The following is a 25,729-nucleotide window of genomic DNA, read 5'->3' as shown; positions in this document are numbered from 1 at the left end:
ATGTCCCAAAGCCAAGTAACTTTCCTGCACCATTCCTAGAAAGTTGTGGGAAGGTTGAATGCAAAATAACCACAGGACAATCACGCTCTCACCAAGCTCTAAGAAACATGGTTCTCAGAACATTATGTGCTAGCTGGGTCCAGTCCCATCAATGTCACCTGGCCTTTAAACATCTGCTGGCTTAGATTGCTGGTTCCGTGGGCCGGGGAGCATGAGGTGTAGCTGAGGCTAGCACCCAGCCATCCTCTAGCAGGGGTCAAAAGTAGTGCACTATATAGGGAATAGGGTACCATATGGGAGGCAGGACAGAGCGGCCAACTCAAAACTCAAAACATCTGCTCCCATGCTTCCCCTCTCTGGCGCTTGAGGGCGCCAGTCTGCACTTCATCTCTCCCTGTGTTGCAATAAATATCTTTGTTCATTAATCCCTGTTTCCTGGTCTGAGTTTGCACTTGGGTTCCCCTGTGCTGTTCCGCTTAACAGTACAAAAACTCAAAGTGTCCAAGTGGTGTGTTGAATGCCGTTTTCCACTCATCCCCCTCTCTGATGCGGAAAAGGTGGTAGGCATTCTGGGGGTGGAGTTTAGTGAAAAACCGTGGCACCATGGAGGGGGGGCAGAACTGATGAGTGGCAGGGGATACGTGTTCCTGACAGTGATACTATTCAACCCACGGAAGTGACCCATGACCCATCTTTTTTCTTGACAAAGAAAAAACACACTTTGATTTCTCATACAGTTAAGCGGAGCAACACAGGGGAACCCAAGAGCAGACTCAGACCAGGAAACAGGGATGAATGAACCAAGATATTTATTGGAACACAGGGAGAGATTAAGTGCAGATCCAGGGAAGCTTGGATGAGTTGTAGGAAGCCAGATGTGGAGGCTGAGGTTGGAGTGAGCTGGGTTGGGACTGTTGATTATGTGGAAACTGATCATCTCCTGATGAATACACACAAGGTTGGTCTCAAACAGAGGTCTGGGGGAAGATGGGCCGGCGATTTGACTCAACAATATTTCCCCCATAACGGCCGAGCCTCCTCTTACTGGACGCAGGGAACAAGTGGAGACCATCTGGCCAACCTGGACACAGTATAGACAGCTCCTAGTATCTGCCTCTCCTCTGGAGATAGATGGGTCCGGCCGGGCTGCATGGGTTCAGGCTTAGACATGCCTGGGGTAGGGATGCAGTCTGAGGAGAAGGGCAAGGTACTGAAGCAGATGTTAAGGTACTTGCAACCCTACCTACCCTCTCCCTCCAACACTCCCAGAGACGGTTGTCAATGCGGATAGTGAGAGAAATGAGTTCATCAAGATCATCAGGCTCCTCCCTGGACACCAACTCGTCCTTGAGGGTCTCAGTGAGTGAGTTCCAGAATGCTCCCTGAAGAGCCTCCTCATTCCAGCCGCGCTCTGCGGCGAGGGTGCGGAACTCACATGCCATTTCAGCAACACTCTGGGCACCTTGACGGAGGGACAGGAGTTGTTTAGCGGCATCCTTTCCACAGACCGGGTGGTCGAAGACCTTCCTGCTATAATCTGCTATAGGAGAAGCAAATGGGTGACAGAATGCAGAAGCCATCATACGAAGCATCGGGGAGTACTGGCATTCCGGTTGGTATGGTGACATCGGCTCTGGGTCGCTGCCGATGGAACCTGGGGTGCCTAGCCAACATGTTGGGCTTCCACGCCCAAGCTGGCTCAAGAAGTTTCCTTGTCCCGGTTGGCTCGGATGGCGCACATCCCACGTCGGGACTCAGACGGATCGTCAGTTCTTATTCGCCCAGCCGGTCCAGGATTATTATTTAAAAATTGGTGACGTCGGGGTGGATTCCGCCGCCGATGGACCCGGGGGTGCGTAAGCCAGCCGGTCGGGCATCCACACCCTGGTTGGCTCGAGAGGTTTCGTTGCCTCGGGTGGCTCGGCAGGTTTCCATCCCACGTCACACTCCGCTGGATAGTCGGGCTGCCTCGACAGGCGTCAGTCAGGTGTCTTGCCTCAGCCGGATGTTAGGCTTCCATGCCTCAGTCGGCTCGCCAGGCTCCCACACTCCTGTCGGTTCGTCAGGCTTCCACGCCCCAACCGGCTTGCCCAGCGCCCATGTCTCGGCCGGTTCGCCCAAGTGGGACACCGGGTGATGCCCCAAGAGGGTTGAGGTTCTGTCACATCTGCTCCCACTCTTCCCCCCCCTGGCGCTCGAGGGCACCAGGTTGCCCTGCATCACATCTCCCTCGCTGCAGCGGGATCTACAAGCATCTTGCCTCAGACAGATTGTCGGTCTTCCATGCCTCAGGAGGCTCGCCAGGTTCTCACACTCCTGCCAGATAGTTGGGCTCCCACGCCCCAACCGGCTTTCCCTGGGCCCATGTCTCGGCCGGCTTGCCCGGGTGGACGCCGGATGGCGCCCCTAGAGGGAGGGGGGGTGGTACTGTCATGTCTACTCCCACTCTTCCCCCCTCTGGCGCTTGAGGGCACCAGTCTGCCCTGCTTCACCCAATCCTATCATCTATTATACACACCTGCCTTCCCTCTTCACGTGCATCAGCGATATTGGACTCACCTGGACTCATCATCTGTTTATTACCTCCCCTATATTTGTCTGCTCTGTTCCCGCTGCTGCAGTAATAGTTGTTTTGTCTGTGTTACCTGTTTGCTGATGCTGTTACTGTCTTGTTCCATGTCCGTTCTATATTAAATGTTTTACTCCCCGTACCTGCTTCGTCTCTCCAGTGTCATCCCATGTGACACGTCTAGCCTTCTGCGGTGTTAGTCTTTCTGCAGGCCTGTCTGCTGTCCTCTCTACCGCCGGCCCATGCATCATCAGAGAGCTTGGCCCGGCGTTGTCGTCATAGCGATAGCTCAGGGCACACACACATGAGCGCATAAACATACCATCACCAGACACCCTTATATCTGGAGCTTTAGTTGGTAGAGCGGTGGACCCCTCCATCTATAGCCCGCCTGCTGCTTACTCCTCTGATAGAAAGAGGAAGAAATGAGAAGAAGAGAAATCTTCTGCTGGCTACTGCCCCTTGACTTGATTTTCATCATTGTTACAGGCGGTTACAAAGGAGCCTCATCACCCAGAGGTCAGGGGTTAACCGCCCTATGAGGGAGGAAATGAGAAATGAGAAAGTCGGGAGGGAGGGAGGGAGATGTGAGGAGGGAGAGGGAATGGCTCGTCTGACCAACAACAAGAGGTGCGCAAACATTTCTTTTATTTTCAGGCGATTTCAGATTGATTCCTCGGAGGGTATAACGAGAGTACTTTTGGTACTTTTGATAGAAGTGTGTGTGCATGTGTGTGTGGGTGTGAGTGTGTGTGTGTGTGCATGACACACACTCATGCATGTACAGAGAACAAGACGTGTGTTCTCGTCTCCCGTTATTGACACCTGCCGTGATATTTCTGGAGAAGCGTCCTAACATGCCAATCACACCGAGCAGCGACTCAATTTAATGAAATATACTTGCTGTCTGTCATCCTTTCAGAAAGCAGACACGTTTTCATTACGCCCGCACAAAACATGACATTTGACACCCATCTCAGTCACCCAGACACAAATAATATCCAGTCCTCAAAACAGCCCCCATCTGCCTGTCTGTCTGTCTCTCTCTCTCCTTTCTGTATCAAACCATTTTTACTCCCATTCTCTCCCCCTACTCTCTTTACTCCCCCTCCCCACATCCTCCATATCTCTTTCTCTCTCTGCCTACAGTCCCCTCTCTCCTCCTCCCAGCCTCCTCCCTCTCTCACTCCATGTCCAACGCTCCCTCCCTCTACAGGTACACGATTCCTTCCGCATTATGGTCCCTGGGTGGAGTGAGGACACAGGGGAGGACACCGGCTCCCCTCCTAAAAGCCTCTGGAGGAGAAAAAAACAGAGTACGGAATCAGGTCACTCAGACCTCTCGCTGTCCCTCCTTTTCTCTCTCCCTCTATCTCTATTTCTCTGTCTGCCAGCCAGCTACAGTACAAAGAGAGCTCTCTTCTGGACTGGACATACAGCTCAGTAGACACAGACTAGAGAGAGAGACAGAAAGAGAGAGAGGGGGGGGTGAGAGAGAGGGAGAGAGAGAGAGAGAGAAAGAGAGAGAGAGAGAAGAGAGAGAGAGAGAGAGAGAGAGAGAGAGAGAGAGAGAGAGAGAGAGAGAAAGAGAGAGAGAGAGAGAGAGAGGGGGGGTGAGAGAGAGAGAGAGAGAGAGAGAGAGAGGGAGAGAGAGAGAGAGAGAGAGAGAGAGAAGAGAGAGAGAGGAGAGAGAGAGAGAGAGAGAGAGAGAGAGAGAGAGAGAGAGAGAGAAAGAGAGAGAGAGAGAGAGAGAGAGAGAGAGAGAGAGAGAGAGAGAGAGAGAGGGGGCACAATGCGATTAAAGGGACTGAATGAGATCCACTGTTCAACGCTCTCTGATGTTGGGCCTAATCTGGGCCTGCAGTGTCACAAAGAGGAGTCCTATGGTCCGCTGGTTCAGGAAGTTAATGACACACATTATACTGGTAGACGTGTTTCCCCACAACACCACTCCACCACAGCAGAGCCATGAAGCATCACTTATTTTCCACTTCTCTGTATGTCTATAAAAACAACACAACAAATATAGGTGGGTAGTCTAATAATTGGTGCAACCGGCAAACCTGTATTTCCATGAACTTCACAACACATAATTACATACAATGTTAACACTGTGTGAAATAGCTTGCCTGTCAAATTGAATGCTGGGCACAACAACCTTGCATAACTGCCTACGCATTCACATTCATTATGCAATCATAACAACGTGGGACAGCCACAACACATCGCACCGTGGACGTTTTCTATTGTATTCATCTGTCCTTTAACTAGGTGAGTCCCATTGAGACAGGAACACCTATGTGAGAATGCTATTCATTGACTACAACTCAGTGTTCAACACCATAGTGCCCCCAAAGCTCATCAATAAGCTAAGGACCCTGGGACTAAACACCTCCCTCTGCAACTGGATTCTGGACTTCCTGACGGGCCGCCCCCAGGTGGTGAGGTTAGGTATCAACACATCTGCCACACAGATCCTCAACACAGAGGCCCCTCAGGGGTGAGTGCTCAGTCCTCTCCTGTACTCCCTGTTCACTCATGGCTGCACGGCCAAGCACGACTTCAACACCATCATTAAATTTGCAGATGACACAACAGAGGTAGGCCTGATCATCGACAACAACAAGACAGCCTATAGGGAGAAGGTCAGAGACCTGGCCGTGTGGTGCCAGGACAAGAACCTCTCCCGCAACGTGATCTCTCTCCGCAAGGAGATGATTGTGGACAACAGGAAAAAGAGGACCAAGCACGCCCCCATTCTCACCGACTGGGCTGCAGTGGAGCAGGTTGAGAGCTTCAAGTTCCTTGGTGTCCACACCACCAACAAACTAACATGGTCCAAACACACCAAGACAGTCGTGAAGAGGGCACGACAAAACCTATTCCCCCTCATGAGACTTTAATAACTCTACCTACATGTACATACTACCTCAACTAACTCGTGCCCCTGCACATTGACTCTGTACCGGTACCCCCCTGAATATAGTCTCGCAATTGTTATTTCCCTGCTGCTCTTTAATTACTTGTTCTTTTTATCTCTTATTCATATCTGTTTTTTGGAAATTGCTTTGTTTTTAGGGGCTCGTAAGTACGGATTTCCCTGTTGTATTCGGCGCATGTGACTAATAACATTTGATTTGATTTGAATCTCTATTTCAAGGCACTTGGCTGCCAAGTGAGTCCCATCGAGACAGGAATCTGTTATTGAAGGGACTTGACTGCCGACGTGGACTTGACTTGAACTTGAGACAGTTATGTCCCTCCACAGTGTTGTCTGTACAGTTGCAGCCCCATGCAGAGAGCTCGGTGATGGGAGTGCAATGTGCAGTCTGTCTGAGCGCTGATCCATGGCAACCCTTCGTCCCGCTCGCCGCGCATGACAGAGCGCAGGATGGCACGCTAACGCCGCCCACCGCCATTCCCTCTACGCTCCCTCCCTCCCTGGCCAGCACCACAAACACTGGCCAGCTTCTCTATCTTTCATTTTCTCCCTCTAGTATCATCCCTCTCCCTCCAGCATCATCCCTGTTCATTATCCTCTCCTCCCTCTCCCTCTAGTATCATCCCTGTTCATTATCCTCTCCGCACTCTCCCTCTAGTATCACCCCTCTCCCTCCAGTATCATCCCTGTTCATTATCCTCTCCTCCCTCTCCCTCCCAGTATCACCCCTCTCCCTCCAGCATCATCCCTCTCCCTCATTATCCTCTCCTCCCTCTCCTCCATATCCTCCATCTCCCTCCAGTATCATCCCTGTTCATCCTCTCCTCCCTCTCCCTCCAGTATCATCTCCCTCCATCATCCCTCTCCTCCTCTCCTCCATCTCCCTCTAGTATCACCATCCTCTCCCTCCAGCATCATCCCTGTTCAGTATCTCCTCCATCTCCTCCCTCCAGTATCATCCCTGTTCATCATCCTCTCCTCCTCACCCTCCATCATCCCTATTCATCATCCTCTCCTCCCCACCCTCCATTATCATCCCTATTCACCATCCTCTCCTCCCTCACCCTATCATCCCTGTTCATCATCCTCTCCCTCCATTATCATCCCTATTCATCCTCTCCTCCCTCTCCCTCCAGTATCATCCCTGTTCACCATCATCCTCTCCCTCCAGTATCATCCCTGTTCATCATCCTCTCCCTCCAGTATCATCCCTGTTCATCATCTCTCCCTCCATTATCATCATCCCTCCAGTATCATCCCTGTTCATCATCCTCTCCTCTCTCCCTCCAGTATCATCCCTGTTCATCATCCTCTCCCTCCAGTATCATCCCTGTTCATCATCCTCTCCCTCCAGTATCATCCCTGTTCATCATCCTCTCACTCCAGTATCATCCCTGTTCATCATCCTCTCCCTCCATTATCATCCTATTCATCATCCCTCCCTTCTCACCCTCCAGTATCATCCCTGTTCATCATCCTCTCCTCCAGTATCATCCCTGTTCATCATCCTCTCCCTCCAGTATCATCCCTGTTCATCATCCTCTCCCTCCATTATCATCCCTATTCACCATCCCTCAGTATCTCCCTGTTCATCATCCTCTCCCTCCAGTATCATCCCTGTTCATCATCCTCTCCCTCCAGTATCATCCCTGTTCATCATCCTCTCCCTCCAGTATCATCCCTGTTCACCATCCTTCATCACCCTCTATCATCCTGTTCATCATCCCTCCAGTATCATCCCTGTTCATCATCCTCTCCCTCCCATCCTCTCCCTCAGTATCATCCCTGTTCATCATCCTCTCCCTCCAGTATCATCCCTGTTCATCATCCTCACCCTCCAGTATCATCCATGTTCATCATCCTCTCCCTCCAGTATCATCCCTGTTCATCATCCTCTCCCTTGGAAGTATCCATCCAGGGTCCTTCATCAGTTCAGGTCCCTGTATCATCCCTGCTCTCCCTCCAGTTTCATCCCTGTTCACCATCACTCTCCTGACTCCAGTATCATCCCTGTTCATCATCCTCTCCCTCCAGTATCATCCCTGTTCATCATCCTCTCCCTCCAGTATCAATGTTCATCATCCTCTCCTCCAGTATCATCCCTATTCATCATCCTCTCCTCCCTCTCCCTCCATTATCATCCCTATTCACCATCCTCTCCTCCCTCATGGTCCAGTATCATCCCTGTCATCATCCTCACCCTCCAGTATCATCCCTGTTCATCATCCTCCTCCCTCCAGTATCATCCCTGTTCATCATCCTCTCCCTCCAGTATCATCCCTGTTCATCATCCTCTCCCTCCAGTATCATCCCTATTCACCATCTCCTCCCCCCACCCTCCAGTATCATCCCTGTTCATCACTCTCCCTCCAGTCATCCTGTTCATCATCCTCACCCTCCAGTATCATCACCCTGTATCATGTCATCATCCTCTCCCTCCAGTATCATCCCTATTCATCATCCCTGTATCAGCCTGTCCTCCCTCTCCCTCCAGTATCATCCCTCATTCACCATCTATCATCCTCACCCTCCAGGGGCTTATCATCCCTATCAGGTTCATCATCCTCACCCTCAGTATCATCCCTGTTCAGTATCATCCCTGTTCATCATCCTCTCCCTCCAGTATCTCCCTGGGGATCCTCTCCTCCAGTATCATCCCTATTCTCATATCTCCCCACACCCTCCAGTATCATCCCTGTTCATCATCCTCTCCTCCAGTATCATCCTGTTCATCATCCTCTCCCTCCATTATCAGTTCATCATCCAGGGGTTCATCATCCTCTCCTCCATTATCATCTGTTCAGTTCCATGATGTTCATCATTATCCCTCCATGTTTCATCCCTATTCATCATTTTCTCAGAGTCCTGTGTCCAGATCAATAGGTCATGTACCCTCCAGAATCATCCCTGTTCATCATCCTACTCCAGATTTACCTCCCCATCATCTATAGAGCCCTGAAACCATATCATCCCTGTTCATCATGGACTCCCTCCAGTATGATTAGCTATTCATCATCCTCTCCTCCCTCACAGTATCATCCCTGTTCATCAGAGCTCACACTCCAGTATCATCCCTGTTCATCATCCTCATCTCTCCAGACATCCCTGTTCATCATCCTCTCCACTCAGTATCATCCCTGTTCATTCCTATGGAGGCAAAATAGTCAGACTTTTGGAGTGTCCTCTCCCTGTGTATCATCCACCATTCATTCAGTCTCCCTGGGGACCTAAAGGAGTGTCATCCTGTTCATCATCCTCTCCTAGCGTGTGCTTGGGTGTTGAAAACAGGGGTCCTGAAGAGGTTTATCATCTGCAGTTTGGATGCACATTCATCATCCTCTCCTGTGTGTGTGTGAGAGAGAATGTGTCATGTGTTGGAATATGTCACCTCACTAGATTTACCTCCCCTGTTCAGTCATCTAAAACAGACTGTGATTGCATTGGCTTGTCCCTCTCCAGGATCATCTCATCACCTGGCTGACAGTGATGTGTTGCTTGTCATGTCTCTCAGCAGATCATCCCTGGTTTATGGGAGGCAGTCTCTGAGACCTGGGCTGTGTCATGTGTTGGCATTGTCTGCCTCACAGACATTGTGTGCATCCTCTACCTGTGCTGTGTATGTGTTACCTGTCTGTCCTCACAGATCTGAGGAGAGATTAAATATTTGTCTTTGTGTTTTACCTGACTGTGTTGTGTTGGGTCTGCCTCACAGACCGGAGAGGCAGTCTCTACCTGGCTGTGTTGTGTTGGCATTGTCTGCCTCACAGACAGGAGAGGCATCTCTACCTGGCTGTGTTGTGTATGTCACCATCCAGACAGGACCCTCCAGTCTCTACCTCATGTGTTGTATCATGGCTTGTCTGCCTCACAGACAGGAGAGGCATCTCTACCTGGCTGTGTTGTGTTGGCTTGTCTGCCTCACAGACAGGAGAGGCAGTCTCTACCTGGCTGTGTTGTGTTGGCTTGTCTGCCTCACAGACAGGAGAGGCAGTCTCCACCTGGCTGTGTTGTGTTGGCTTGTCTGCCTCACAGACAGGAGAGGCATCTCTACCTGGCTGTGTTGTGTTGGCTTGTCTGCCTCACAGACAGGAGAGGCAGTCTCTACCTGGCTGTGTTGTGTTGGCTTGTCTGCCTCACAGATAGGGAGGTTCAGGTCTCTACCTGGCTGTGTTGTGGGCTTACTGAGACAGGAGAGGCAGTCTCTACCTGGCTGTGTTGTGTTGGCTTGTCTGCCTCACAGACAGGAGGCAGTCTCCACCTGGCTGTGTTGTGTTGGCTTGTCTGCCTCACAGACAGGAGAGGCAGTCTCTACCTGGCTGTGTTGTGTTGGCTTGTCTGCCTCACAGACAGGAGAGGCAGTCTCTACCTGGCTGTGTTGTGTTGGCTTGTCTGCCTCACAGACAGGGAGGCAGTCTCTACCTGGCTGTGTTGTGTTGGCTTGTCTGCCTCACAGACAGGAGAGGCAGTCTCCACCTGGCTGTGTTGTGTTGGCTTGTCTGCCTCACAGACAGGAGAGGCAGTCTCTACCTGGCTGTGTTGTGTTGGCTTGTCTGCCTCACAGACAGGAGAGGCAGTCTCTACCTGGCTGTGTTGTGTTGGCTTGTCTGCCTCACAGACAGGAGAGGCAGTCTCTACCTGGCTGTGTTGTGTTGGCTTGTCTGCCTCACAGACAGGAGAGGCAGTCTCTACCTGGCTGTGTTGTGTTGGCTTGTCTGCCTCACAGACAGGAGAGGCAGTCTCTACCTGGTTGTGTTGTGTTGGCTTGTCTGCCTCACAGACAGGAGAGGCAGTCTCTACCTGGCTGTGTTGTGTTGGCTTTTCTGCCTCACAGACAGGAGAGGCAGTTTTGATATTGTGCTGTTCTCCATAATTCATGTTTATGTATGATCCCATCTGTCAGAATCAATGGGGGAACAACAGATCTGTGTGGGGTAGAGAACACAATCAAATTAAACTAAATGACACTCGCTGATTTCAGGGGAAACCGGGTGTAAATTGAGACATCCAGAAACGAGCCGGAAGACAGCGAGAAAAGGAGTGGGGCATCGGCTGGTTGAAGAGGCACTGGGTTAATCCAAGAATAATGTGTTGTGATGGATTCTGACCTTTTGTGGGTTAGTATCATGTATGGAGATTTAATTAGTGTGTGTCAGGCGGAGACCACTGCGGCTGCACCTTGAATGGCACCCCATTTCCCTACATAGTGCACTATGGGGCCCTGGTCAAAAGTAGTGCACTACATAGGGATTAAGGTGCCATTTGGAACACGACTGTGTTTTAATGAAGCCAGATCCGGAGGATGTGGAGGGGACTGAATCACCAGACGACGCTGATTAAACTCCAATCACCACTCAGCTCATAAAGAAGGCAGCCCGGAACAGGACACAATATACAAAGGTTGATCCAATTAAGAGACGGAAGGAAGAAGAGCTATTATCAAAAAGAAGAACATCAAACATGAACTTAGTCCAGATGAGTGTTGCCTTCCGAGCTGCTTTCAAGTGGGGGGAGATGGAGGGACTGGCAACGGAGCAGAATAATCTAATTCATTGGAAATAATTCAGAATGTGATGTCAACGTGGATGACAAATGTAGAAGAATAGCCGATAGCATGCTACTTAACGACATGTCATTTATGATCATTAGGAAGTGGGGAGTGAGGGCGAGGAGGACCGCAGCCATGTGACAGGGGTGAACTTGCCTCTCCTCTTTGTGAGCAGCATAGAGTGGTGAGAAAACCACTCAACTAGCCATGTTTAGAGCAGAACAGGCGAGAGAGAAAGAGGGAGAGAAGAGAAAGGAGAGACTTTCCTGCGTCTTGTTGTTTCTCTCTGATTCCTGCTGACATGGTGAACGGGTCCATGAAGGAGCGTTTCTTTGTACAGGTCACATGCCATTTCACAATGATCTATGGACCCGGCCCACACTGATACTGTTGAGCATGCATTATGTGGTTCAGTCGAGCGTGGCGGTTTGGGGAAACACATCCTCCTCCTCTGTCCCTGTCCTGATGCAGCTCCTTTACCGACAAGAGGTACAGTAGTTCCCGCTGGAAACCAACAAAGGCCTGACCTCGCAAAACAGCCTTTAATAGGTATTGTCACGGCTGGGCTGGACAGCCATAGGCCCACTGTTGACTCACGAGGGGAGAATAAAGCTGTGCCATAGTGACCTTTTTAAATGTCCTAAAGCCTAACATGGCTGTCGCTGTGACATTGATGTGGTAGCACGCTGTTATGGACAAATCCTAACTTGAGTTACGCACTTCTGGGTTGGGGAAATCAGCGTTGAAGTCAACGGGAGATTTGCACAAATCGTATTGATTGCACCACCTACTGCTGGCACAGGGATGGAGTAAGAACTCTGCATACATTCACATCTCCATTCATACGTTCTGATCAAAAGGCGCCAAATCCAAGCAACACCATCTAGGAAAACCAATCCCATCACTGAGAGTAAACTACCGCCTGCTTCAACCAATCGACTGTAGCTCCCTGTAATCTGACATCCAATCACATCAGAGCGTTCAACGTGGTTCACCTCTACCTCTGAGCTTTTCTGTAATTCCATATCTGTATCGTACCCCCTTTTCCTTCCATTTCTCTGCTCTTCAAATAGCTGCATGCTGCCAAGTTCAAACCCACAGGGACTATTCTTTGACTTATCCAACATTAAGTCCACCGGCAGATTTAACAGCCCACATGTATCTGGGATACCTTCTGATGTTACAGAATGCTTTTTCAGATATATATAACTTAACTTACTAAATTGTTTTGTTTTTTCATGATAAATTGCTTAATTCACTTCTGTCAATGAAGCTCTCACAAGCCAGCTATTATTATTGTCTGAAAAACAAACTGCTACAACAGAGATGTTAGAGACAAGAGCATTCTCTGCACTCTAGAGTGGCCCTAACGCAAAGTGGCAATCACACAAATTGGTACTCCTTACAAAGACAGAGGCCATCTAATGAGTTGAGGTGAATGACCATTGTCTTTTTGTGTGTGTGTGTGTGTGTGTGTGTGTGTGTGTGTGTGTGTGTGTGTGTGTGTGTGTGTGTGTGTGTGTGTGTGTGTGTGTGTGTGTGTGTGTGTGTGTGTGTGTGTGTGTGTGTGTGTGTGTGTGTGTGTGTGTGTGTGTGTGTGTGTGTCTGTGAGTGCATGCATATATCGTCTACTCCTCTGTGCAGCCAAGCTACTCTAATGAGCCTAGGGGCAGTTCATCCATTCTATAATTGGGGGAAACATATGATGTGAAAAACATGACAAGAGAGATTGAAAAGAAGAGAGAACCAGAACCAGAGAGAGAGAGAGGGAAAGAGAGAGAGAGTAAGATAGAAAGAACGAGAGGGGGAGAGAGAGGGGAGAGAAATAAAGAGAGAGAGTAAGAGAGAGAGAGAGAGAGAGAGAGAAGGGGAGATAGAGAGGGGGAGAGAGAGAAAGAGAGAGAGTGAGCAAGAGAGAAACAGAGAGAGAGAGAAAGAAAGAGATGGGGAGACTAAGAGAGAGCAGGAGAGAGAGAGAGAGACAGAGCGAGAGAGAGAGAGAGAGAGAGAGAGAGAGGGGAGGAGAGAGAGAGAGAGCGAGAGCGAGAGAGAGAGGGCGAGAGAGAGAGAGAGAGAGAGAGAGACAGAGCGAGAGAGAGCATCAAAGAGAGAGAGTAACAGAGAGAGAGAGAGAGAGAGAGACAGAGAGAGAGACAGAGCGAGAGAGAGACAAGAGAGAGAGAGAGAGAGAGAGAGAGAGAGAGAGAGAGAGAGAGAAGGGGCCTTCTCTTTAACTCTCTCTGTGGTTCTATGGTTCCTCATTAGACTTTTATATGAGCACAAACCCAAAGCTACTAGCTGTTATTAGCTGCTGTTGCTTCTCTGCCATGCAGTCTCTCTCCTCTCTGCTCTAAAGCCCTGTGTTTGGAGCCTGTGACTATCTTGGCTGCTGCATTTGGAGGGAAGAGAGCGAATGATGACTTGAACTACATTTCTGGCAACATTCAAGATGTGGCGTGCTGGGGGGGGGGACATTCCCCTTCATGCATTATTGAAAAGAGAGCGAGGAATTAATTGGAGACTAACAACCAGGATTTGTGTAAAATTATCAGTGTGATACTAGGGAGACATCTCCCCCACACATACACAGCTACTGTAGCAGGTTATCTCTCTCTCTGTCTCTCTCTGTCTTGTGTCATCCCCCATCTCTGTGTCTTGTCATACAACATGTTCCCATTGTGCAAAGATCCAAGAACAACACAGACGCCCCGCCATTTACCTCTAATCACTTACTAATTTGTGTGTGTTTGTGTGTACGTGAGTGTGCGCGTGTGTGTGTGTGTATAGGGATATATATATATATATATATATATATATATATATATATATATATATATATATATATGTCTGCTGTTTGCTGATGATCTGGTGCTTCTGTCACCAACCAAGGAGGGCCTACAGCAGCACCTAGATCTTATGCACAGATTCTGTCAGACCTGGGCCCTGACAGTAAATCTGTGTGTGTGTGTGTGTGTGTGTGTGTGTGTGTGTGTGTGTTGTGCATGTATGTGTGTGTTTGTGTGTTTGTGTGTGTGTGTGTGTGTGTGTGTGTGTGTGTGTGTGTGTGTGTGTGTGTGTGTGTGTGTGTTTGTGTGTGTGTGTGTGTGTGTGTGTGTGTGTGTGTGTGTGTTTGTGAGTGCATGCATGCGTGTGTGTGTGGGTTTGTGTGTGTGTGTGTGTGAGTGCATGCGTGCGTGTGTGTGTTTGTGTATGTATGTGTGTGTTTGTGTGGGAGTGCGTGCGTGCGTGCGCACGTGTGTGTGTGTGTGTGGGGGGTGTGGGTGTGTGTGTGTGTGTGTGTGTGTGTGTGTGTGTGTGTGTGTGTGTGTGTGTGTGTGTGTGTGTGTGTGTGTGTGTGTGTGTGTGTGTGTGTGTGTGTGTGTGTGTGTGTGTGCGTGCGTGGGCCTGCCTCTATATATGAACATGTGTTTGAAGTCATATCCCTGTAAATCCAGGCACTCATTTATGCAACCCCCCTCCTTGAATATCAATAATTTCAAAACCTTCAGAGATCATGTGTTTAGGGATGTTTTTGTTTGCCGTATCATCAAAGTGCTTCTCCCTGCCTTTAATGGAAAAGGGCCTAGTATCCATAGTGACGGAGCGGCCAGGGGAGAGTAAGGACCATCCATCTCCAGGCTGGGGCTTTGTGACGGCGAATTCCTCTAATTTATACCGCAACCGCCAAACTGTGGCGCGTGCTGAAATGGCACCATTCCTCACCGCTAACCCATGTCCCCCCCCCCCCCCCCCCCCAACGATGGCCAATGATTTATCCCTCACCGGAAACACCAGCAGCAGAACACAGCATGCCTCTGATACAGGTCTCTGTTTTTCAGTTGAGATAGTCTCTCTGAATCATACTGTAAAAAGGAAGAGAGGGGTTGAATTTGGGAATCGGAGAATCACGCCCTTCCTCGAGACTAAGATTAGTCATGTCGTTGCACCGTTAGGGACAACTTCATGTATTTAATCACAGTACAGTCAGACCAGTACAGACTTGTATACACTAGCACAGATCAATGAATGAATGAAGTGACCGTACAACTTTTGACACTCCTCAAATGAACGGAAAGAGAGGCTCACAAGCACTAACAAGAGAGGCTAACAAGCACTAACAAGCCACAAGCACCATTTACCTCTAATCACTTACAAGTGAGTTTGTGTGCACTAACAAGAGAGGCTAACAAGCACTAACAAGAGAGGCTCACAAGCACTAACAAGAGAGGCTAACAAGCACTAACAAGAGAGGCTAACAAGCACTAACAAGAGAGGCTAACAAGCACTAACAAGAGAGGCTCACAAGCACTAACAAGAGAGGCTAACAAGCACTAACAGGCTCACAAGCACTAACAGAGGCTAACAAGCACTAACAAGAGAGGCTACTCAACAGGCAGAACAAGCACTAACAAAGTTGAGGCTCACAATCACGGCACTAACAAACTAACAAGAGAGGCTAACAAGCACTAACAAGAGAGGCTAACACAGTACACTAACAAGAGAGGCTCACAAGCACTAACAAGAGAGGCTCACAAGCACTAACAAGAGAGGTTCACAAGCACTAACAAGAGAGGCTAACAAGCACTAACAAGGCTCACAAGCTAACAAGAGAGGCTCACAAGCACTAACAAACAAGCACTAACAAGAGAGGCACTAACAAGAGAGGCTAACAAGCACTAACAAGAGAGGCTCACAAGCACTAACAAGAGAACAAGCACTAACAAGAGAGGCTCACAAGCACTAACAAGAGAGCTAACAAGCACTAACAAGCACTAACAAGAGAGGCTCACAAGCACTAACAAGAGAGGCTAACAAGCACTAACAAGAGAGGCTAACAAGCACTAACAAGAGAGGCACTAACAAGAGAGGTTCACAAGCACTAACAAGAGAGGCTCACAAGCACTAACAAGAGAGGCTCACAAGCACTAACAAGAGAGGCTCACAAGCACTAACAAGAGAGGCTAACAAGCACTAACAAGAGAGGCTCACAAGCACTAACAAGAGAGGCTCACAAGCACTAACAAGAGAGGCTCACAAGCACTATCAAGCTCAGAAAAGTCTGAGGAATTTGAAGAGACCTCAACGCAACGCCATCCATCACTTTATACAGTTTCCAGAAACATCCATGCAGTGCATTAACCTCTTGAAACTCTGGGGGCGCAATTTCATTTTTGGATGAAAAACGTTCCCATTTTAAACAAGATATTTTGTCACAAAAAGATGCTCGACTATGCATATAATTGATAGCTTTGGAAAGAAAACACTCTGAATTTTCCAGAACTGCAAAGATATTGTCTGTGGGTGCCCTAGAACGGGAGCTACAGGCAAAACCAAGATGAAACGGCAAATCAGCAGGATTTTTGAGGCTCCGTTTTCCATTGTCTCCTTATATGGCTGTGAATGCGAGAGGAATGAGCCTGCCCTTTCTGTCGTTTCCCCAAGGTGTCTGCAGCATTGTGACGTATTTGTAGGCATATCATTGGAAGATTGACCATAAGAGACTACATTTTCCAGGTGTCCGCCCGGTGTCCTCCGTCGAAATTGATGCGTCATTTTCAGCTGCTGGTATTTTTCCATGCGATTCTGAGGGGAAAGCAGGCTTCCACGAACTGCATATCAATGAAGAGATATGTGAAAAAACACCTTGAGGATTGATTCTAAACAACATTTGCCATGTTTCGGTCGATATTATGGAGTTAATTCGGAAAAAGTTTGACGTTTTGGTGACTGAATTTTCGGTTCGTTTCGGTAGCCAAATGTGATGTACAAAACGGAGCGATTTCTCCCACACAAAGATTCTTTCAGGAAAAACCGAACATTTGCTATGTAACTGAGAGTCTCCTCATTGAAAACATCCGAAGCTCTTCAAAGGTAAATGATTTTATTTATTTGGTTATCTGGTTTTTGTGAAAATGTTGCGTGCTAAATGCTACGCAAAATGCTAAGCTAGCTTGCAATACTCTTACACAAATGATTGATTTGCTATGGTTCAAAAGCATATTTTGAAAATTTGAGATGACAGTGTTGTTAAGAAAAGGCTAAGCTTGAGAGCAGGCGCATTATTTTCATTTTATTTGCGATTTTCAGAAATCGTTAACGTTGCGTTATGCTAATGAGCCTGAGGCTTTATTCACGATCCCGGATCCGGGATGGGGAGTATCAAGAGGTTTTAATCACAATGTAACTGCAGATAGTGTGACTTTACGCAACGCCTTCGTCAATCCTATAGTGTAACTGCAGGAAACTATAGAGAACAGTAGAGATGGCAGGGAAGCTCTTTAGACTCAGAGGCCAGCTCACCTGCATTAAGACCCACTGATGGGTTTGTTTACTAGCTAATGTTCAGCACAGCAGCTGTGGAGAAACCTGCCTGACTGCTATTCATGTGGCTGTTACTGCTATTCAGGGAAATGGAAATTTCTCGTTTCTTCAGCTTGTCTGCATTTCATCTGAGGAGGAGCGGTAGTATAAACAAAATACTGTTGCGTCACATCGAAGCTCTGCTTTGAGAGACACCGCTGATGTAAGTTTTAACCTGAAGAGATTAAATGAAATGTGTTACTGAACTGCGAAAGCTGCAACGGAGTGAGGTAAATTATGTTCATTACTTGTGAGTGTGAATTGCCCAACCCTCTAAGACGGATAGAGAAACAGATCCCGAAGCTGGTTAACACTTCAAATGAATCCAATGGTGCAGCAGCCCACCCAGAAACATGGAGCCTCTAATACACCTTTAGAGAGACAAAACTCTCATTATGGTTCTGTTGTGTAGTGTGGGGTGATGAGCCTTCGCCTTTCATTTAGTAGAACTAAAGAAATACTCGGGAAATATGCACCTCTTGTTACTACGTGTTTCATTGTCAGAATGTAGAACGGATTTAACACAGTGTTCTAGTTGAATACAGCTCACTTATGAATCTCTACTCTTGTATTCCAGCATTGGTAATGCAAGGAAAATCAGACTGTTTTCAACATACTATCCACACTGGCTTGTGGTGAACAAAATTGATGTTGAATGACAAGACCAATCATCAAGACCTTGATTCGATGGATCAGGTGTGAAAATAGTTGGTTAGTACTGCTGTGTGTGTGTGTGTGTGTGTGTGTGTGTGTGTGTGTGTGTGTGTGTGTGTGTGTGTGTGTGTGTGTGTGTGTGTGTGTGTGTGTGTGTGTGTGTGTGTGTGTGTGTGTGTGTGTGTTTGGTACTCACAGCGCTGCTGCAGCGTATGTCCTTGACCTTGAGCCAGGCCAGGTCCAGGGTGCCCTCGCCCTTGTAGCACGACTGCAGTCGTTCCTTGATGCGCTCGTTGATCTCGCGCAGGGCGAACACGCACAGCGCTGACTCCTGCGAAGCCTCGCGTGGCCGCCGCTTCTGGCCCTTGGAGAAGATGGTGAATAGGACGTCATCGTCGGGCCCCACACCTAGCGAGCGCCCCAATATGGCACCCGCCTTGGAGAGGTAGGCCGCCTGTAGGAGCCGGTACTCCACGCCGCCCTTCACACAGCCCAGGGTACCTCCACATACGAGTTAAAGGCTGTGTCGTCTTTACACAGACGGACTATTTTAGAAGTGTACACCTGTTCTCGCCCCGTGGAGGAGGAGCCGGTGGCCGGCCCGTTCCCCATCTCCGGCTGCAGCGTGAGGAAGTAGACGAAGTTACCCGAGCCAAATCCGTAGACGTAGTAGATGTCGAAGTCAGGCACAATGGTGAACGTGTCTGACGGGATCTTGATCATGGACGCCACGAACTCGTCGTGGAAGACGTAGGCGAACATGCCGTCCTCCTCCGAGTTGCGCGCCAGCTTGCGGCTGGAGATGGTGGGGAAATACTCGGGTTTGCCGTCCACTGCCGTGGCCACAAACAGCTTGTCGGGCGATGAGTCCCCGTATGACACGATGACGCCGAACACCGAACCGCTCTCGTTGACACCGGACAGGTAGTGCTCCTTCTTGTGGAAGGGCTCTCCCAGCTTGAACAGGTCGTCCAGACGGAGGAGTTTACAGATGCCCTGATAGAGACTACCACAGGCTAATAGCCGGTTCTCCCGGTAGTCCATCAGCAGCATCTTGTTGACATTGTTGGTGAGGGACAGCGGCTCGCTGCAGGGCTGCACAATGCGTGGCGGGTAGCACTTGCGGTTGTCCTCGTCGGGGCCAGTCTCGTGATACACCTGCACGTTTAGGTCGGGGGACAGTTTGTAGATGCGGTTGACCGCTCCCAGGTACACGTTGCCGTTGCGTTCGTCCACGGCCACGTGGTTGAACTTCCACTCAGGGTTCTCGGTGCTGAACGTGCTATAGTCCTCCTCCTCAGCTGCTTCGATGGAGGCAGTGATGATAGTGATGCCGTCGGGGGAATGGGGGAGGGGCCTGGATGCCAACAAGAGAGGGATGGCCAGGGCAAACAGGAAGCAGCATAGGGTAAGACAGGAAGTCCATGTCCTGGTGTGGTGGGACTCCATGGTCCGCGGTGTCAGGGAGGGCTAGAAGGGGCTCGGTCCAGTACTCTCAGCCAATCCGTGATCAGGCCTCTCTTGGGATTGAGGTCATTCTATACCTGGAGAAGAGAAGAGAAATATGAGGTGGGAAACACAACAAAAAAAACATTCCTGCATCGACATAAAGAATCTCCATACACATTTATCACATATTTATCATACAGAGTATCAGATATATTTATCATACAGAGAATCAAATATATTTATCATACAGAGTATCAGATATATTTATCATAGAGTATCAGATATATTTATTATACAGAGATATATTTACTGCAGATATATTTAAAGGCATTTATTAGAGTATCAGATATATTTAGATATGAGTATCAGATATATTTATTATACTGAGTATCAGATATATTTATTATACTGAGTATCAGGTATACTGAGTATCAGATATATACCTACAGAGTATCAAATATATTTTAAAGTATCAGATATATTTTCACAATTATAGAGATATTTAATCCTATTATACTGAGTATAAATCACCATAGAGTATAGGTATCAGATTATTTATCATACTGAGTATCAGATATATTTATTATAGAGTATCAGATATATTTATATGTCAGATATATTTATTATACTGAGTATCAGATATAATATAGAGAGTATCAGATATATTTATATATTTATTACAGTATCAGATATATTTATCATAGAGTATCAGATATATTTATTCCCAGAGGTATCAGATATATTTACATACTGAGTATCAGATATATTTATCATGTATCTGGGATATATTTGCACATAGAGTATCAGATATATTTATTATACTGAGTATCAGATATATTTATCATACAAGTATCAGATATATTTATCATAGAGTATCAGATATATTTATTATACAGAGTATCAGATATATTTATCATACAGAGTATCAGATATATTTATTATACTGAGTATCAGATATATTTATTATACGTGAGTAGAGTATCCCAATGGTGCAATTAGGAAAGTAGAAGAATGAGTAGGATTGTTTGTACAGACAGACAGTGGTACCTTCAGGTACACCTTAGCCAAATACATTTAAACTCAGTTTTTCACAATTCCTGACATTTAATCCTAGTAAAAATCACCTATGTAGGTCAGTTAGGATCACCTCTTTATTTTAAGAATGTAAAATGTCCGAATAATAGTAGAGAGAATGATTTATTACAGCATTTATTTATTTCATCACATTCCCAGAGGGTCAAATGTAAATGTATTTGGTAGCATTGCCTTTAAATTGTTTCACTTGGGTCAAACGTTTCGGGTAGCCTTCCACAAGCTTCCCACAATACGTTGGGTGAATTTTGGCCCATTCCTCCTGACAGAGCTGGTGTAACTGAGTCAGGTGTGTAGGCATCCTTGCTCACACACGCTTTTTCAGTTCTGCCCACAAATTTTCTATAGGATTGAAGTCAGGGCTTTGTGATGGCCACTCCAATACCTTGACTTTGTTGTCCTTAAGCCATTTTGCCACAACTTTGGAAGTATGCTTGGGGTCATTGTCAATTTGGAAGACCCATTTGCGACCAAGCTTTAACTTCCTGACTTATGTCTTGAGATGTTGCTTCAATATATCCACATCTTTTTCCATCCTCATGATACCATCTATTTTGTGAAGTGCACCAGTCCCTCCTGCAGCAAAGCACCCCTACAACATGATGCTACCACCCCCGTGCTTCACAGTTGGGATGGTGTTCTTCGGCTTGCAAGCCTCCCCCTTTTTCCTCCAAATATAATGATGGTCATTATGGCCAAATAGTTATATTTTTGTTTCATCAGACCAGAGGACATTTCTCCAAAAAGTATGATCTTTGTCCCCATGTGCAGTTGCAAACCGTAGTCTGGCTTTTTTATGGAGGTTTTGGAGCAGTGGCTTCTTCCTTGCTGAGCGGCCTTTCAGGTTATGTCGATATAGGACTCGTTTTACTGTGGATATAGATACTTTTACGTGTTTCCTCCAGCATCTTCACAAGGTCATTTGCTGTTGTTCTGGGATTGATTTGCACTTTTCGCACCAAAGTACGTTCATCTCTAGGAGACAGAACGCATCTCCTTCCTGAGGGGTATGATGGCTGCATGTCCCATGGTGTTTATACTTGCGTACTATTGTTTGTACAGATGAACGTGGTACCTTCAGGTGTTTGGAAATTGCCTCCAAGGATGAACCAGACTTGGGAGGTCTACAATTTTTTCCTGAGGTCTTTGCTGATTTCTTTTAATTTTCCCATGATGTCAAGAAGAGGCACTGAGTTTGAAGGTAGACCTTGAAATACATCCACAGGTACACCTCCAATTGACTCAAATTATGTCAATTAGCCTATCAGAAGCTTCTTTAAGCCATGACATCATTTTATGGAATCCAAGCTGTTTAAAGCACAGTCAACTTAGTGTATGTAAACTTCTGACCCACTGGAATTGTGATACAGTGAATTATACAATTGTTGGGAACATTTCTTGTGTCATGCACAAAGTAGATGTCCTAACTGACTTGCCAAAACTATAGTTTGTTAACAATAATTTTTTGGAGTGGTTGAAAAATGAGTTTTAATGACTCCAACCTAAGTGTATGTATACGTCTGACTTCAACTTTACATTATCAAGTCAAAACCCATCTGAACCTTTCAGAGAGAGACAGAAGACATGAAGCGAGACAGTGAGGGAACGAGAAAGAGGGTATAAAGTCTGAGAGAGAGGCCTGCTGGGATGAGTGGAGGACTGTGTGTTCTCAGAGGGCTAATGCAGGACCCCGGGGGGTTATCTATGGTCATACACCATCTCTGTGTCTCTGCATGTGCCCAGCCCCTTCACATCCCTCAAAGCCCCATCACATCCCTCACAGCCAGGCTGCTCCACTTCTAATTGATTCTCCCCTCAGAGTGTGATTTGCATGCTTTGGTGATTTTTCCCTCTTTTCTCCAGATAGAGCTTCCCACCTGCTGACATGGCTAGGAGACATAGTTCTAACACTCTGCCCCCCCCCCCCCCCCACACACACACACACACACAAGGAATTTGTGGGTAGAGGTGGTGCGTGCACACACACACACACACACACACACACACACACACACACACACACACACACACACACACACACACACACAAAGTTTATGGGCAGAGGTGGGGTAATTAGGAGGAAGTGCTAGTGGTTGCAGAAACAAGCGCCTCATCAGTCCCTGGGTCATTTGTCAAGCCTCAGCAATATCACACTACTGTTCCTTCTTGCCTATACACACACACAGTTTACACACACAGTACACACACACAGTGCCCACACAGAGATACATATAGAGTATGTTCTGTATGTTTACCCGAATAGAAACAAAGGCTACACGGTACACACACAGTACACACACACAGTACACACACACACACAGTGCCCACACAGAGATACATATAGAGTATGTTCTGTATGTTTACCCGAATAGAAACAAAGGCTACACGGTACACACACAGTACACACACACAGTACACACACATACAGTACACACACACACAGTGCCCACACAGAGATACATATAGAGTATGTGCTGTATGTTTACCCGAATAGAAACAAAGGCTACACGGTACACACACACACAGTACACACACACAGTGCCCACACAGAGATACATATAGAGTATGTTCTGTATGTTTACCCGAATAGAAACAAAGGCTACACGGTACACACACACAGTACACACACACAGTGCCCACACAGAGATACATATAGAGTATGTTCTGTATGTTTACCCGTATAGAAACAAAGGCTACACTATACACACCCATATTCAATGTCCACACACATAATAAACACACCAAGAGGAAATGAGGAGAGCATTTCCTGTAAACACTGCGGTCCCCTGTGCTTCCAACTGCTCATTAGCTGTCCCTTATGAACAGGTGATCACCTGCGTGGAATCCAGGGTCAGCCTCCACAACACTGCTGACACACACACACTTTCCCTTTAATTACACTGATGCTGAACAAGTCTCTCATTCACTGCTCTTCATTACAGCTCCTGCATTGTATGATAGTGAGACTGTGTGTGTATACAGTCACTTTGGCAGTGATTATAGCTTTGAGTCGTCTGCATCAGATTTGTACTGTACATCTGTATTTGGGGATTTTCTCCCATTCTTCCTTACAGATGTTTAAGCTCTGTTAAATGAGATGGGGCGTGGCGGTGAACAGCAATCTTCAGGCTTTTCCACATTTTTGTTGTTGTTGTATTCTTTTTCTCCCCGATTTCGATCTTGTCTCATCGTTGCAACTCTCCAACGGACTTTGGAGGCAAATGTTGAGTCATGCGCCCTCCAAAACATGAACCGCCAAACCGCGCTTCTTAAAACCCGCCCGCTTAATCCGGAAGCCAGCCGCACCAATGTGTCAGAGGAAACACCGTTCAGCTGACGACCGCAGTCAGTCTACAGGCGCCTGGCCCGTCACAAGGAGTCGCTAGAGCTCTATGAGCCAAGTAAAGCCCCCCGGGCCAAACCCTCTCCTAACCAGGACTACGCTGGGCCAATTGGGTGCCGCCCTATGGGACTCCCGATCACATCTGGTTGTGATACAACCCGAGATCGAATCCGGGTCTGTAGTGACGCCTCTAGCACTTCGATGCAGTGCCTTAGACCACTGCACCACTCGGGAGGTCCCTTTCCACAGTTTTTCAATGGAATTCAAGTCTGGGCTTTGGTTTGGCCACTCAAGGACTTTCTCATGCTTGTTCTGAAGCCATTCCAGCATTGTGCATATGTACAGGGACTTCAGAAAGTATTCATACCCCTTGACTTATTCCACATTTGTTACAGCGTGAATTCTAAAAGGATTGCATATTGAAATAAATCTTACCCATCTACACACAATACCCTGTAATGACAATATTTTATTGATGCAAATGTATTGAACATATCTAATTTACATGAGTATTCAAATCTTTTTGCTATAACACTCTAAATTGAGCTCAGGTGCATCCAATTTCCTTTGTTCATCCTTGAGATGTCACTACAACTTGATTGGAGCCCACCTGTGGCGAATTAAATCCTTCGGACATGATTTAGAAAGAAACCTGAAACACACCTGTCTATATAAGGTCCCACAGTTGACAGTGCATCAGAGCAGAAACTATACCATGCAGTCCAAGGATCTGTCTGCAGATCTCTGAGATGGAATTGTGATGAAGCACATATCTGGGTATAAACATTTTTCTGTGTGTTGAAAGTTTCCAAGAGCACAGTGGTCTCCATCATTGGGAAATAGAAAAAATATGGAACTGCTCAGGAGCTGTCTTTCCGACCAAACTGAGTAACCGCGAAAGAAAGACCTTGGTCAGGGAGGTGACCAAGAACCCAATGATCACTCTGACAGAACTACAGAGTTCCTTGGCTGAGATGGGAGAACCTGCCAGAAGTGCAACAGTCTCTACAGCACTTCACCAATCTGGGCTTTATGGGAGAGTGATCTGGAAGGAAGCCACTCATGACAGCATGCCTGGAGTTTGCAAAAAGGCATGTAAAAAACTCTGAGATCATAAGGCAAGAGATTGTGACAAAAATGTAACTATTTGGCCTGAATGCAAAGCGCTATATCTGGAGAAACCAGGCACAGTTCATCACCCGTCTAACACCATTCCTACAGTGAAACATGGTGGTGGCAGTATCATGCTATGGGGAAGATTTTCAGCAGCAGGGACTGTGAGACTGGTAGGGATAGAGGGAACAATGAATGGAGACAAATACAGGTAAATCATTGATGAGAACCTGCTTGAAACCACCTTAGACTGTGGTGAAGCTTTACGTTCCAACAGGACAATGACCGGAAGCATACAGCCAAAACAGTGCTGGAATGGCTTCAGAACAAGGACGTTTTCACTTTGTCATTATGGGGTATTGTGTGTAGATAGGTGAGAAATTGAAACTCAGGCACTGTATGAAGACACCGTAGGATCTTAACTTGAGCCAGTTTGCTACAGCAGGCAAGTGATCCTGCAGCAACAGGAAATGTGAATTATTATGCACATTGTTATTAAATTGACACAAAATCAAGTCTATAAATGTAATGTGGAAAGCCCTTTTAACCTGTTACTGCAGTGGGCGAAATCAGTTTCTCTTGGTCGTCAAACAAATCTACCCTGAAACTAAAGTATCCACCTCACACACAAAGTCATGGCCTTTAAAAAAGAAGACGCCTGTA

The 25,729-nt window shown here is 47.2% G+C and overlaps 1 protein-coding gene across 1 annotated transcript in view; it reads right to left on the bottom strand.

Moving 5' to 3' along the window:
- LOC135515626 (plexin-A4-like) overlaps window positions 1-19,610 on the bottom strand; it is a 448,288-nt gene extending 428,678 nt beyond the window's left edge. The window contains 2 exon segments of the mRNA XM_064939255.1: window positions 18,266-18,564; window positions 18,567-19,610. Of these exon segments, the coding sequence (XP_064795327.1) occupies window positions 18,266-18,564; window positions 18,567-19,518 (1,251 nt within the window). The 5' untranslated portion in view covers window positions 19,519-19,610.
- Window positions 19,611-25,729: the final 6,119 nt, after the last annotated feature.

The sequence above is a fragment of the Oncorhynchus masou genome, chromosome 27 (genome assembly GCF_036934945.1).
Source record: "Oncorhynchus masou masou isolate Uvic2021 chromosome 27, UVic_Omas_1.1, whole genome shotgun sequence".
Classification (NCBI taxonomy): Eukaryota; Metazoa; Chordata; class Actinopteri; order Salmoniformes; family Salmonidae; genus Oncorhynchus; species Oncorhynchus masou.
The sequence above is the reverse complement of the archived record's forward strand: the minus strand, read 5'-3'. Positions and strand labels throughout refer to the sequence as shown.